Here is a 14,061-nt window from a genome sequence, read left to right as displayed (position 1 = left end):
GAGATTACAGACTGGCAACAGAATGGTAGCTGTTTTGGCAACCATCCAAGATGAGGAATAATGAACAAAGTAGTAATGTTTGGCTGGAAAAGATAATAAAGGAATTAACAGTTGTCTTCCAATATCTGAGTGGCTGCCATAGTAAAGACAGTTTTGTTCAGCTGGTTTCAGAGCCATGAAGGTCACTGGATGGAAGTTAAAGGGAGACAAATTATTGCTCATTCCCCGTAGATGTTTTCACGATTAGACCTGTCTAGAGTGGCAGGAGACATCTCTTGCTGGAGAGGTGGAGGCCTTTCCAATGGTGAGAGTTCAGACAGAGGCAGATGGCATGTCCCACGTGAGACATAGATGAGTTCAATGGCTGAGAGTTAAGATGAGACAATCTCTGAAAACCCCGCCAACTCTATGGTTATAAGTGTTAAATGTGCACATATGTTATATGTGTGTGTGTGTGTGTGTGTGTGTGTGTGTATACACACACACACACACACACACACACACACACATCTGGCCTGAATACTAAGAAAGTAACTTAACGGGCTGAATAGCTACCTATAGTCTTAAAACAGATTATAGACGTGCATCTCGACTTGGCTATGTAACAGTTTTCTTTCTGTTATTTAATATATGACATTTTCCTGCTTCTCATTTCCTTCCCTTTTTCTTTTCCTTCCATCCTCTTTGCATTTCATTTCCTTCCAACCATTCTCTTCTGGGCTTTTATTCCTTTCTCTCCTCTCCTTTCCTTCCCTCCCCTTAATCCATCTATTCCAATTCATTCATTCCTTTATTTTCCTTCCTTCTCATCTTCCTTTTTTTTTCTTTCTTCTTTCTTTCTTTATTAAAAGTTCCCATCACTGCACATCCTCCTCAGCCCAAATCGAACTAAATAAAAACTATGCTTCTTGTACTCTTTTTCCATGTTCTTTCTATTATTCAGACTCCAGTTTCAAATGGCCACTGACCTGGGAAATTTTGCATGACCATGAACAAAATGGTTTAATAGCATTTCTATCCCCATTTGATAGGTTGGTGGTTGTGTAAGGCCAGCGTTTGTCACCCTGGCAGAGCTATTTGTTTCATGCCCATTAGACACAAATGTTTTGTACATGCCTAGGAATTTACTTGAACTCCAGTGTCACCAGTATGGATGTTTTGGTTCCCTGTACATAGTGAAGAGGTAATTGACAATAAAACCATCCAATGTTGTGAACCTTGTTCTACGAGTCTAATAAAAGACTTAAAAAGCGATTGCTTGTATAAGAAAAGCCCTCTCCCTTATTTCTCAAAATCTCAATGTATGCTTGCTGCATGAGGCAACTTTATCTCAACTATTCTGAGTACACTGAGAAACAGTTAATTATGGAAATAAGTAGGATCCAGATAATCTTAGATTTTAAAATTAAGCTTAGAAACATAGAGTACTGTATAGTACATTTCCAAGTGACTCTCTAATTTTGTAATCATTAAGGTCATAGACTTGCAAGTATAATTGTGTTTTTACCAATTCAAAATTATTACTTGTGATATTACATTTGGTTTTATTCACATTTTATTTGTAGAAAGGAGAATTTTAATTTTTATATAATAATAGCTATTTGAAATTGCCTATCTTTTTGCTTTCAAGATGAGGAGGTTATATTACTTATCTTGTGTACAGTTATCCTGAGAACAGTAAATGGCATGAATAACAGGTTTATTTTTATGATACTTTTTTAGGTGAAGACCCTGAAACAAGAAGAATGAGAACAGTTAAAAACATAGCAGATTTGAGGCAGAATTTAGAAGAGACCATGTCCAGTCTTCGTGGGACTCAGATAAGCCACAGGTTCTTCTCAGCTCTGCATATCTTTGGGCTAATAAAGAAAAAAATTACAATCAAGCGCTTAACTTCTTATATTCTAATAGAGAAGTGATTTCAGTTATCCCTTAACTATTTTCTCACCAAAATTTTATATGACAATCAATTGGTGATTACCCTTAAAATGGAAATTCTCAGCACATACGCAGAGACTTTTTTCTCCTATTTCTCGTCTTCAGTATAATTTCCCACTCACTGAATTAGTTGCTGCAATTACCACTGTCAGTACTAGGTGAATTTTCAAGCCTGCTTTGGAAAACAGTGGCAGAAGTTACAGTTGAAATGCATCTGGGGAGGGATGATAGGAAAACATTTGAACATAATTAGAGTTAACTTCCAGAAATGTTTGGAAAAGTGACAGTGGATTAAGGTAAAGGTCTGTTGAGAATGTGAAAACATATTTTATTCCAAATGTAATGATGGTCTTTCTTTTGAAAACAAACAAAAAACAATGGCAAGTGAATGCCCCTCTCCACATTTTGACATCTGCAGGGGTGATTAGAATCTCAAAATGAGCACATAATTTGGCTGTCATGAAGATGACACGCTTTTAAGAAATGACACTCAGCTCTAGTCTTTTCTGTCTTCAGGCATTCTTGGTGTATAGCCCCCCATGAACGAGAGTATAGTTATTTTTCCATTTGATTTGACAGCACTCTGGAGACGACGTTTGATAGCACTGTGACGACAGAAGTGAACGGAAGGACCATACCCAACTTGACAAGTCGACCCACTCCCATGACCTGGAGGTTGGGCCAGGCGTGTCCTCGACTCCAGGCAGGAGATGCTCCCTCCCTGGGTGCTGGCTATCCTCGCAGCGGTACCAGTCGATTCATCCACACAGACCCCTCGAGGTTCATGTATACAACGCCTCTCCGTCGAGCTGCTGTCTCTCGGCTGGGAAATATGTCACAAATTGACATGAGTGAGAAAGCCAGCAGTGACCTGGACATGTCTACTGAAGTTGATGTTGGTGGATATATGAGTGATGGTGATATCCTTGGGAAGAGTCTCAGGACTGATGATGTCAACAGTGGGTAAGTGGCCCTGGACTTTACCAGCATTGTGTGGAGAGGGAGGTGGTCTATCAGGATGCATTAGCTGTAAAAAAGAGTATGTAGGTTCACTCACAAAGCCATTAGAATATGAGAAGTCTGAGGTTATTCAGAGTGTCCCAGGGCCTCGCCTCTGCTCATTCACGGAAAGTAAAATTTCTAAGATTTCTATAAATTCTTTTCATTATAGGCCATTATATTTTTCTGTTGTTAGTTTAGACAAACACATGTGGCTTGTGTTTTTCAGAGCTATTTTCACATGCTTCTGGAGTAACAGATTTTATAGTGGAGGACGTGGGTAGGAGACAGGAGGAGTTTTGCTGAGCTGCTTGATATTTTCTTTTTTGGCTTGTCAGAGGCTGCCCATAACTGCTTTGAGGAACAAATATTTTCTAGCATTCTTCAATATGCACCTCCTATTTAACTTGAGAGGGAAATCATTTTAGAGTTGAAAGTTTTAATCTATTTATTCTCTGTTGATGGAATCACGTTTTTAAAATTTTTAACCCGTTATTCTTCTGTTGCCTAATATATTCCAAAAAATGCTGTAATTATAAGACTCTTGGAGTAATTTTGCAATTTGGAATATTTGGTTAAATCTTAGGATGAGCCCCAATGGAGGCAATAGCATATTTTATTAAAACTATTTCTATTAATAATTGTGATTGTCATTTTGAGCACCTCCTATTACACACTATACCCTTGTTAAGTGCTTTAAAGATATTATTTTCATTTAACCTTCCCACCGCCAATAACTCTTTTGAGATGGGTATATTTATACAGTTTCCTTTCACAGATAAGGAAACCGAACCTCTTTGGCCTCAACTGTAAAACACTAGAGACAGGCTAGATTTGCATTAGAACTCAGAGATTTCTGACTTCAAAACCCAGGCTCTGTAATGTGTGGGAAATCTTCCTGATTAATTTGATCTATAATTTTCCTGTCAGTCTGGGTTTTGAACTCCCTTCTTCCTTTTGCATCCGAGAGGACCAGAGCAGGAAATCATTCTTCTATTTAAGTAACCTTTCCTGACTTCATTCATGAAAAGCTTATGTTTAAATGGTGACAAGACCCAAAAAAGTACAAAATAGCTTTTGATCAAATTTATAGGTCTGCTCTAATATCCACCAGTCCATTCCTGGTATAAACACTACCTGAATTTCTAACAGTTTAAAATTAGGGAGACAAATGATCATTAATTAGGATAGATTGTAGTTTAGCTGCCACAGGAATCTGAGTGCCCAATTTAAATCCCTTTGTACCATTTGCAGTCTGTAGACTCCTTGGATGTTTAACTTATCCAATAATTTTTTTGTCATCTGGAATAATGATAAATCTGCAGCATCTTTATGAATTTAGGAATGAAAGAAATCATCCACAAAATTTTACTAAGCACAAGAGTTGGCACAATATAAGTACTCAATAAATTTATCATTATCGTCATCATCATTAAACGTATTATAATTAATAATCATACGAATTTGTAGTTACTAGTTATTGGGATCATTTTTGTATGTATTTAATGTAGCCTAGAAGGGAATGGCATACACACTAGCACATACACTATTCTTGGATAAGTAGTTGGTTTAAATGCAATGTTTGTAACAACTGAGTTCTGCATATGCTAATGGAAATTTCAGGCATAAGTATACTCTGGAATATTTTGTGTTTTTCAGAACACTAACTGTATTAGTTAACACTAATTTCTATAGCAGAAAAATCTCAAAATCTCAAAACCCTCACCGTTATTTCTGATCTTTAGTTGGGGTATATTCTCCATGTAGTCATCTAGAGGGCAAGGTGGATGACTTATCCAGCCAGGTCCAGCCAGGTTTCCAACGTCACTCTGGGCATTGACATTCAACAGGAAAATGTCAAAAGAGAGCAATAATCATGGTGTGAGAATACTTTGTGTGCACCAGGCCTGGGAATTGAGCATAAGACTTCTACCCACATTCCTTTGTCCAAAGCAGCTGCATGGCCACATCTATCTGTGAGAGAGCCTAGGAACTATGGTTCACCGGTGTGCCCAGGAGGAAAAGGAAATTTGTTTGATGAGAGCGAGCTGGTCTCTGCTGGATTCACTAATGAGAAAAAAAATGCTGTTAATATCTTTCATCCTTCCTACTTGTTTGAAGGCTCATTTGAAACCTGATTCAGACTCCTGGTCACCTCCATTTTGTTCTCCATCAGTCTTTCAAAGGAAGTTTTGGATGGTATCACAAATGAGACCATTAAAATATGCATTAGTGGTCTACATGTTTTATGTTGACTAAGTAACAATATCCCAAATCTTCTATGAAAACTTCCTCTGGTGATGTTTACCTGCATGGCCTTATACAGTTTCTCTTTCCCATGGTGGAGTACGGGACACTGAAATTTAAAGCTTGACTCAGTTCTCTTCCCCGTGTGGAAGATGACTAGACCTGGTCAGCAGGTGATGTAGCTGGTCTGTGTTTGAGACTGATTGAGGGATATTATGACATGCAGGAGGTGCTGAACTTGTGCATTGCTCATCAGTATATGGGGTGTGCCATTGTTGGCATCAGTAGGAGACATCCCAGTATCTCAGCACAGAATTACAATGTGTAAAGGTGAGAGGGCTGGAGATATTCCAGAAAAAGTTTCATTTGATGATGTTTTCATTAAGTAAGAAAAAAGGGCTTAGACGTGTCTGTGCTACGACTCATGAAAAAATTGAATCATGAAGTTAACTTTCTTTTCACAGTTTTTTAAAGTATATCTTACTGATTAAAGGGACAAAAGGCTCAATAGACTTAGTCATGAATAAAGATTTTAATTAGGATTTTTTTCTCATGTAACCACTGTTGCTTTGACCCCCGTGGATTTGTCATCCCACTTCCTCTGGGTGACAGAGCCACAAAGGATTACTCAAAGCCCATCTCTTCTCAGCAGCGAGAAGCCCTGAAGTGGTTAGCTTCCTCAGAACCCTCAAGCTAGAGGCATCCCTTCCTTGGGAAATTAACCCCGAATTGGGGTTCTCTTCCTGAATTTATTCTTCAGACCAGGACGTTACAGGAAGAGATGTAGGTGGGGTTATAGTTTAACAATATAGGCTTGTAACTTTCAGTGAAACAAGTTAGATGATATTCCATTAAGGCAATTAAGTGAGCCTATCAACAAAAGCTTGATCTTAGCAAACATTCCTTCTTATGGCAATTTCTCAGTATCTTTAAATATCAATCAGTAACTTGTCTGTCCTCGAGCCAGCAACCTTGCTGTGCCACCAATCTTTATCTTACACCAGAGATTTTATAGCCTGAGGAAAATTTCCTGTCCACTGCAAGATCACTATTTGAAACTGCAAGGCTTTGGAAAACCAGGCTCTGTGAAATACATTTGCTTTATGAATCCTCTACAAACCACAAGGAATGTCATGAGGTCAATGTAAATGGGAATGAAGTTTCATTTTTTTGATGTACTCTAGAGAGAACTAAGAAAATTATTTCATCAGCATTCTGAGAATTCAAAATTTCTTGAAGCAAGCAAAGGTTTATCTCTTTCTTCTCTTTTTGAGATTACTTTAAACACTTGGGAATGTGAATCTGTCAGTAATTAGGAATTAGTCAGAGAAAGGCCTCTTATGATAAGTCTCTTTGAAAAAGTCTTTGCTTATGAAGCAAAAAAGGAATACTCTAGAAAATTGGGAGAAAAGTTACATATTTTAATTGGGTGGAAATTAAACTTGTCTTCAGATGTCACAGTGATAAATAGTTAGGTCAAAAATATAAAACCTAAAATTCCACTTTAAGTTACATGACACAAACACAAAATAATCTAAGAATTCTAAAGAATAACATTTAAAATCAAAACGAGAGGGATATGCTTTAATCCTGCTTCTGTCTTGATCTTCTCTCAATTCTCTTTTAGTAAACTTTATGATGGTTGATGTACGTATAACAATGGAAAGATCAGCGTTGCCTGAGCTGAGTTAAAAGAATCTACCTTGTGAACTTCAGATTCCCAATCTTAATGCTTTTTCTAATTTCTAGATACTAGATTCTAGAAAAAAATACCTGGTAATACTAGATGACATTTATATAGTATTAACTATGTGCTAAACAATGTTTTATGCAATTTACATCTATTAACTCATTGATATCCTACCATAACCATAAGAAGTAAGGAAAGGAGGAATTGGTAAAGGGACATGAAAATCAACTACCTTGTATACTGATAAATTAAAATTTAAAAAAATAAATACATTTTTAAAAAGAAAGAAAAAATGAGAATATGATGTGAGTTAAATAAATTTTGCATTACAAAAAAAAAAAAAAAAGAAGTAAGCGTATCATTATTATCCCCAATTAAGGCATAGACAGTTTAAGTGACTTGCCTGAGCCCACATAGCTAGCAATTTGCAGCACTGTACTTGAACCTGAGCAGTCTGGCTCCAGTCTGCATTCTTAATCATCATGACAGACTGAGTCTATGAGATTGTGTACACGTCTACACGTACAGCTCTCCTAGGATCTTGTTTTTGTTTTTGTTTTCTTTCAAACAATCATAAAAATGGTTCACAGCAGTTATTATTATTAGCATAGTTTTCTTAGCTAGTACATTTGATCTGGGGGGGCATTTGTTAATGTTATCTGTGCTCCTCTAAATGAAGATGCTGAACTGGAGTTTCTTTGGGGAGGGAGGGATCACATTAGATTCCCTGTGTGTGCATGTAATTAAAAATTAGCTAATTGTGACATACAGCAGCTGATATGAGATATTGAACATAAAAACATAGAATTCTAGGAAGATGGTAGATATGGTGGAAGCATAGGTTTTGAATCTTCCCAAATCTACAGGTAAAATAGACAAAGCAATTGATAGCAAAGCTAAACAATATGACCAGTATTTACAAAAAGGATGATGAATGACTACAAGATACTGTTTCAAATCCCAAATATAAATAACTGGGAACAAACAGTCAAGAGCCAAAGGACCAGCATCACATCAGCATTTATATATAAGAAGAAGTAGAGGGAAGAAATGGGACATCTGTTAACATTGAGAATAGGAGAACCCCCAAATAACCAACAGATATTGGTTAGAAGACACAAGGCCAATCTGATGATACACATTGGCTGAAGGTGGGAGTGGTTTGGACCACTTGACTTGCTAGTGAATATAAGGGCCTATGGTCATGTCTGAAGGGAATGAAGCATTCTAGGCCCTATGAACTCTTTCAATTACCCAGCCACAGCTTCCTTCCAGGACAGCGCCCCGCAGAGAGGAAAAAATTCTGGGAGTAGAATCAAATTGAACAGGATGTGGCAATAAAGGTGAAGGTGGACAAAGTGTTGATAAAAGTAGGGGATGGTCTCAAAAAGCAAGCTGCCGTATATTTCAAACTGCACGAAAATAACAAGCTGTTGCTATGTGAAGTTAGAAAGCTATTAAAATTGAGCTTCTTTTTAGTCACAAGAATTATATCTCATAAAAACAAAACAAAACAAAACAGTATCAAGCCCTGTATAAGCCACAAATATATGCAGTTCATGTAATTCATAAAGAATTATTATTAGTGAGGAAAGAACAAACAAAAAAACATAGAATCTAACAGAAAATTAGCAAAAAGTATTAACAGATTTTTCATAGACAAAATGTATGTGACCTATAACAAAGTAAAAATATGACCAACCTGCTTGGTAAAGAGGAACTTGTAAACTAGAACCAAAATCAGGTGTCATTTTACATCCATCAGTTCATAAAAAATACCAAATATTGGCAAAGTTCTCAAATAATGAGAATTCTCATCCATAGGCATGTAGGAGTTTAAGTTCTGAAACAATTTTAAAAACTTTTTGGCATTGTCTAATAAAATTGAATATGTGTTTGTATCTCTTATGACCCAGTGATGCCCCACCCAGATATAGATGTTAGATAAACTCTTATCTTGTGAGCAGAAGGAAATGTTTATGGCAAAATTGTCTGTAACAACAGAAACACCAAAAACAGCTCATGATAGTCAAATGAATTAATAAACTATAGTACATTTGTAAAAGGGAGCTCTACAGCTGTAAAACGAGTAACAATGATACACAAGAAAGGCGATTTGCAAAAATGTTATTTTGAGTGAAAGAAGAAAGTCAGAAAGGAATATATATATTGTGATTCAATTTATATAAAGCTTAAAATCATTCAGTGCTAAAGAACATATCTTTAGAGATATATACCGATGTGATAAAACCATAAAGAAAAGGAAAAGTAGGATTAACACTAAATGCAGGACAATGGACACTTCCCAAAGGGAGTATTAAGGATGTGATTGGAGGAGTCTATTGGGACACTGAGGACACTAGAAATGTTCTATTTTTGAAGGCAGGTAATGGGTACATAAAAGTTGATTTTTTTTATTATTGTTTAATATGTACTTCTATACTTTATACACGCTTTTGAATTAATATATTTCACTCTAAAGTTTTTTTTTAAAAGCAAGGAGTTGCTATGATGATAGAATTCTGTATCATTAAGATAACTGAGAAAAGAGGATTGAACAATATAAAAAACAAAAGGTTTTTGCTATTTCCCCCTCTTTCACTGAATTCCAGAAGTAATTAGAGCATTGTGATGCAGATTCACAGACTTAAACAGATTTCATCTTAAAATAGTTGGAGGTGGAAAGTGGAGAAGGAAGAGTCATATCTACACTGATGACTCAATAGATGGTGTATTTTCATGTAACTATTAGCATATACAAAAGGAGCAAGAGCATTAGTAGCAAAGATATTATATGATCAGTTTTATGCTATATTTACAGCAACATTGATGGATATGGGAAATCCAGGCGGATATGGGAAATTCAGGTATCTATGCATAGAAAGCAGTTTAATGTCTCATTGTAGAGCAGGTGGAGTGACATGGCCTGAGTATATTAATTTGAAAGGCAGACACCTAAAGGAAACATACCATAAGTATGTGAAGTTTGTCTACACTGAAAGAAGAAAAAAGATGGCAGTGGAAGAGAGAATTAGGAATGCTTTGTTTTTCCTATTGAACTTTTATTTGAATAATTTTATAGCTTATAGAATTTGAACATGGCTAAAATTTTCCTGAAACCCTCATAGTTTGAGAGATTTTATTTTTTGTCAATAACTTCTATAAGTTTTCTTTAAAACTTTTTGTTTTAAACAATTCTCCTGTGATTATTACCTCTCCTTAAACTCATCTTGGCTGATAGTTTTGAAGCTTAGTTAGAACATTATTAGGAAATTTTTAAAAACTTTTTACATTATTATTTCAAAATGATCCCCTAACATTTATAGCTCTCAGATTGTAGCATAACTTTTCTAGAGAGATTATGAAGCTCATGTTCTTTTAAATTTTTAAGTCTTACAGAAAGAGTAAAAAGAAGGAATAATTACCAAGAAAAATTTTAAATCAGGAATTTGTCTTACTCATATGATGCCTGTATATAATTTTCAAATAATGTACTCATGGTTCTGTTATGCAAGTGCCTTACCAAAATTCAAATAATAAAGTGTGTATAAACGGAGAATTATACACACAAGATATTTTTGGTCTATTTATTACCTGTTGTAAACCTAAATTGAAGAGCCAAAGAAAAGTGAAAAATTAATATCCTTTAAATGCTTCCTAAAAAGATAGTTTTTAAAAAAGTTTATTGAGATTTCAAATATATGGTTTTCTTTCCATTTGAAAATTAGTTTTTGAAGCAGTTAACCTTAAGTATTGCATAATTAAAATATTATTTTTTGTTTCTAATAGAAGTGATCTTCCATCTTAACACTTGTTCATATCCATCACTGTTATGGACAAATTTGCTGAGATCTGCTATGATATTTTCTTCCTACAACATGGCAGAAATAGGAATAGCTCCTAAAACCCAAAGACATGTTGTTAAGCTGAAACCACATAGCCACGTGCCTCTGTTTCTTTTTGTGCATCTGTTGTTTACTTTGTTGACCAACTCTCTCTGTGGCTCTTTGTATCTGGTGGAAGATAGATACCCATAGCTACTGGGTTTTCATTATCATCAACTGTGGCTGTTTTCATTATCATCAACTGTTTTCATTATCTGTGGCTCTTCAGCTCAGACAGCATTACATTGCTGTTAAGATTATGGTTTCTTTCTAGATTTAAAATTCTAGAGCCAACTTTCTAGATTTAGTTTTCAGCTCTGCTGTGGCTGGTTAAGTGACCATATACAAGTACTTAACATTTTAAGGCTAACTTTCTTCATTTCTAAAATGAGGGTAACAGTGTTATTACATGTAAGCTATATAGGACAGGTCCTGGCAACATATTAAACATTTATTTTATGACAGTGACCAATTGTGGTATAATTTTTACTTATCAAATAAATTAATCTAGTTTAGTAATCAATAAATTAATTAAGTTTAGTAACATTCCATAATCTTATGACCTTCAACTCTCCAAAAATGGTATTTACAAAGTGAAATTATTTTGCTTATTTTGCCAAGAGCTGTATTATCTATAATACAAAATATAGATAATAATAGCTGTTCAAAATATTGATAATAAAAGAGAAAAATCGATTTTAGAATAGGCTAATGTCTTATTCTGTTTTGCATTGCTGTAACAAAGTACCTGAGACTGGGTCATTTATAAAGAAATGAGGTTTATTTGGCTCATGATTCTAGAGTCTGGGAAGTCCAAGAAATATGGTGCTGACATGTGCTCAGATTCTGGTGAGGGCCTCATGCTGCATCATAACATGGCAGAGAAGCACAAAGGGAATTGAGGGCAAAAGAGAACACAAGAGGCAGCCTTGCTTTATAACAACCTGTTCTAGTGTGAAGTGAATCATTCCCGAGAAAACTAATCCAGTCCCAGGAAAACTGCATTAAGCAGTTTGTGCAGGTGAAGGCTCCATGACTCAAATACCTCCCACTAGGCCCCATATTGCATTGAGGAATTTAAGTTCCAACACATGAACTTTTGGGTGACACACTCAAACCATAGCAGCTAGTTACTTGCTACAGTAAGAAATATTGAATTCCTAATAAACTTGAGAAGATATTTTAATTCTTCCTGATAAGTAGGATGTGTATACAGAAAAATATATATAATAGAGTATGGTGGAGTAATTATTAAAAATTGTGAACAGTTTGTTAAATTAAATTATACAGATAAGTTTATTTGATTTTCTGTTGATTAATCAGATATTTCTTTTCAGGTACATGACCGATGGAGGACTCAACCTGTATACTAGAAGTCTGAACAGAATACCAGACACAGCAACATCCAGGGATGTCATCCAGAGAGGGGTTCATGATGTGACAGTGGATGCAGACAGGTAATTCCATCAGCATATATGATGGTGAGGAGTGTACAGAGCAATTTCAAAACTAAGATCATAAGACTTTTACAGTATAAACCGAAGGACTTGTTAATAATTATTTTGAAATATTTTAAAAACTAATGTGGATTCATTTGCAGGACCATTTTAGTGAAAAATTGTATTTCTGGTGAGAATATTTTCAAAATTTCAAGTTATGTAGTGGTAAATTTTAATAGCTGTAAAAGCAAAATTATAGACAGAGTTATTTTCCTTATTAGAAAGGAACCCTGGGTATTAAATTATTTTCAATCCAGATTTACCTGGAGGCTAATGATATAAAGATTAAAACATATTTCAAATCATCGGGTACAATAAGCTTGATGTTTTTCTTGAGAATGTTGTTAAAAACATACAACTGCTCTTGCCTTAAGCTAATTTCTGTTTCTCCATTGTTTCAAATTGCTTAAAGAGGTGTGTGTGTGTTTCATATACTAGTTATTGTTTTGCTGGAAATTGTTCTGTTGATCTCATCAGAATCATTACTGTTTGAGAACATTGCCTTTGTAAAATAATGTTATAAGGTATATTCCTGACCTGATTTTGCTCCCTCTTAACTAAAAATTTTGACTTTACTGAGGTAGAAGGGATTGCCCATTTCCAGAACTATTCATACCTAGAGTAGTTTTTTTGTTTTGTTTTGTTTTGTTTTAATTCAGCATTTATGAGGAGGGCAAAAAGTTAAGACTTAACATATCCACATTCTGAATGCATACAATTCATTGTGCATTTCTATACAGCCAATCCCAAAAGCTAATCAGTGAATCCTGATACTAATCTTCAGTTTCTCCTCTCTCATATGCTGTTGATGTCTGAACTCACATTGGCTACAACAGACTCAGCTCTGACCCTGTCTGTATCCTACTCTCCTAGTTTGTGTACCGTGTGTCTGTGTAGCATGTAGGCACAAGTGGCTGAGGATAAATTTTGCTCTTCCTCCTCCAAAATCTGAACTCCTCTTCAACCATTTTCTCTCCCCAACTCCTTCATTAACTTCAATCCTGCTGGGCTGCTTTCTGACCTTTGAACAGTCCAAGCTCATTTCCATCTCAGAGGTTTTAATTGATGCTTTTTCTGCCTGAATGCCCTGTTCTATGTTCGTTGCGTGATTGCCTTCACCATATCATTTTGGTCTCAGCTTAATGTCATCTGTTCAGAGAAGTGTTTCTGAGTAGCTCGGATATACTTCTTCCCAATTATTATTTTTTTACCCATTACCTTATATTATTTTCTTCACTTCACATATCACTTCCTGAACATATAGTACTTATTTATTTATATGTTTATAATGCTAGCTCATGAGTGCAGAATTTTTGTCATATTCTTTACATGTTGAGAATGCTTGTAGAGTGGATGAACATATGAATAAAGATAGGCTCTTTATTTATCTAGGGTAGTGATAGGGTCTAATCGGGCAGAGAGGCAAGTGAGGCCAGGAAAGAGCCAAGGTACTACAAGTATACTGTATTATGGAAAAGAAGGAATGGCTTATGTGGAAATAGAGGAGACAGTGATCAGAAGGGAAGAAATCCAAAGTATCGTCCACATTTTGAAACGAATGACCTGTGTATTTTTAGCTGACAGTGAAAAACATTAAAGGAGGCAAAATCTGCTGGTCTTTGCAAAATGATGTTGTGATGGCAGAACCTTGGAATTAACAAAGGTGACTTTAGTTTAGAGACAACTAGGATAACCATCTCTCCTTCCCCCTTTGAGGCTCCAGATTGGAATTTGGCTGAGGAACCTCAGAATAGTATGTAGACCCAGATATATGTCCAATAAATTGGGCCCTGTGAAAACAGTA

At 35.6% G+C, this 14,061-nt stretch overlaps 1 protein-coding gene across 2 annotated transcripts in view; it reads left to right on the top strand.

The window, feature by feature from the left end:
• NAV3 (neuron navigator 3) overlaps positions 1 to 14,061 on the top strand; it is a 371,530-nt gene that overhangs the window by 206,642 nt on the left and 150,827 nt on the right. For both annotated transcript variants that reach the window (XM_063074984.1, XM_063074983.1), the window contains exons 10-12: positions 1,723 to 1,831; positions 2,518 to 2,901; positions 12,096 to 12,215. In XM_063074984.1, coding sequence (XP_062931054.1) covers positions 1,723 to 1,831; positions 2,518 to 2,901; positions 12,096 to 12,215 — 613 coding nt within the window. The remainder of the gene's footprint in view (positions 1 to 1,722; positions 1,832 to 2,517; positions 2,902 to 12,095; positions 12,216 to 14,061) is intronic.

This window comes from Cynocephalus volans, chromosome 12 (assembly GCF_027409185.1).
Source record: "Cynocephalus volans isolate mCynVol1 chromosome 12, mCynVol1.pri, whole genome shotgun sequence".
Lineage (NCBI taxonomy): Eukaryota > Metazoa > Chordata > Mammalia > Dermoptera > Cynocephalidae > Cynocephalus > Cynocephalus volans.
Note: the sequence above shows the minus strand (reverse complement) of the source record. Positions and strands in the feature narration are given on the sequence as shown.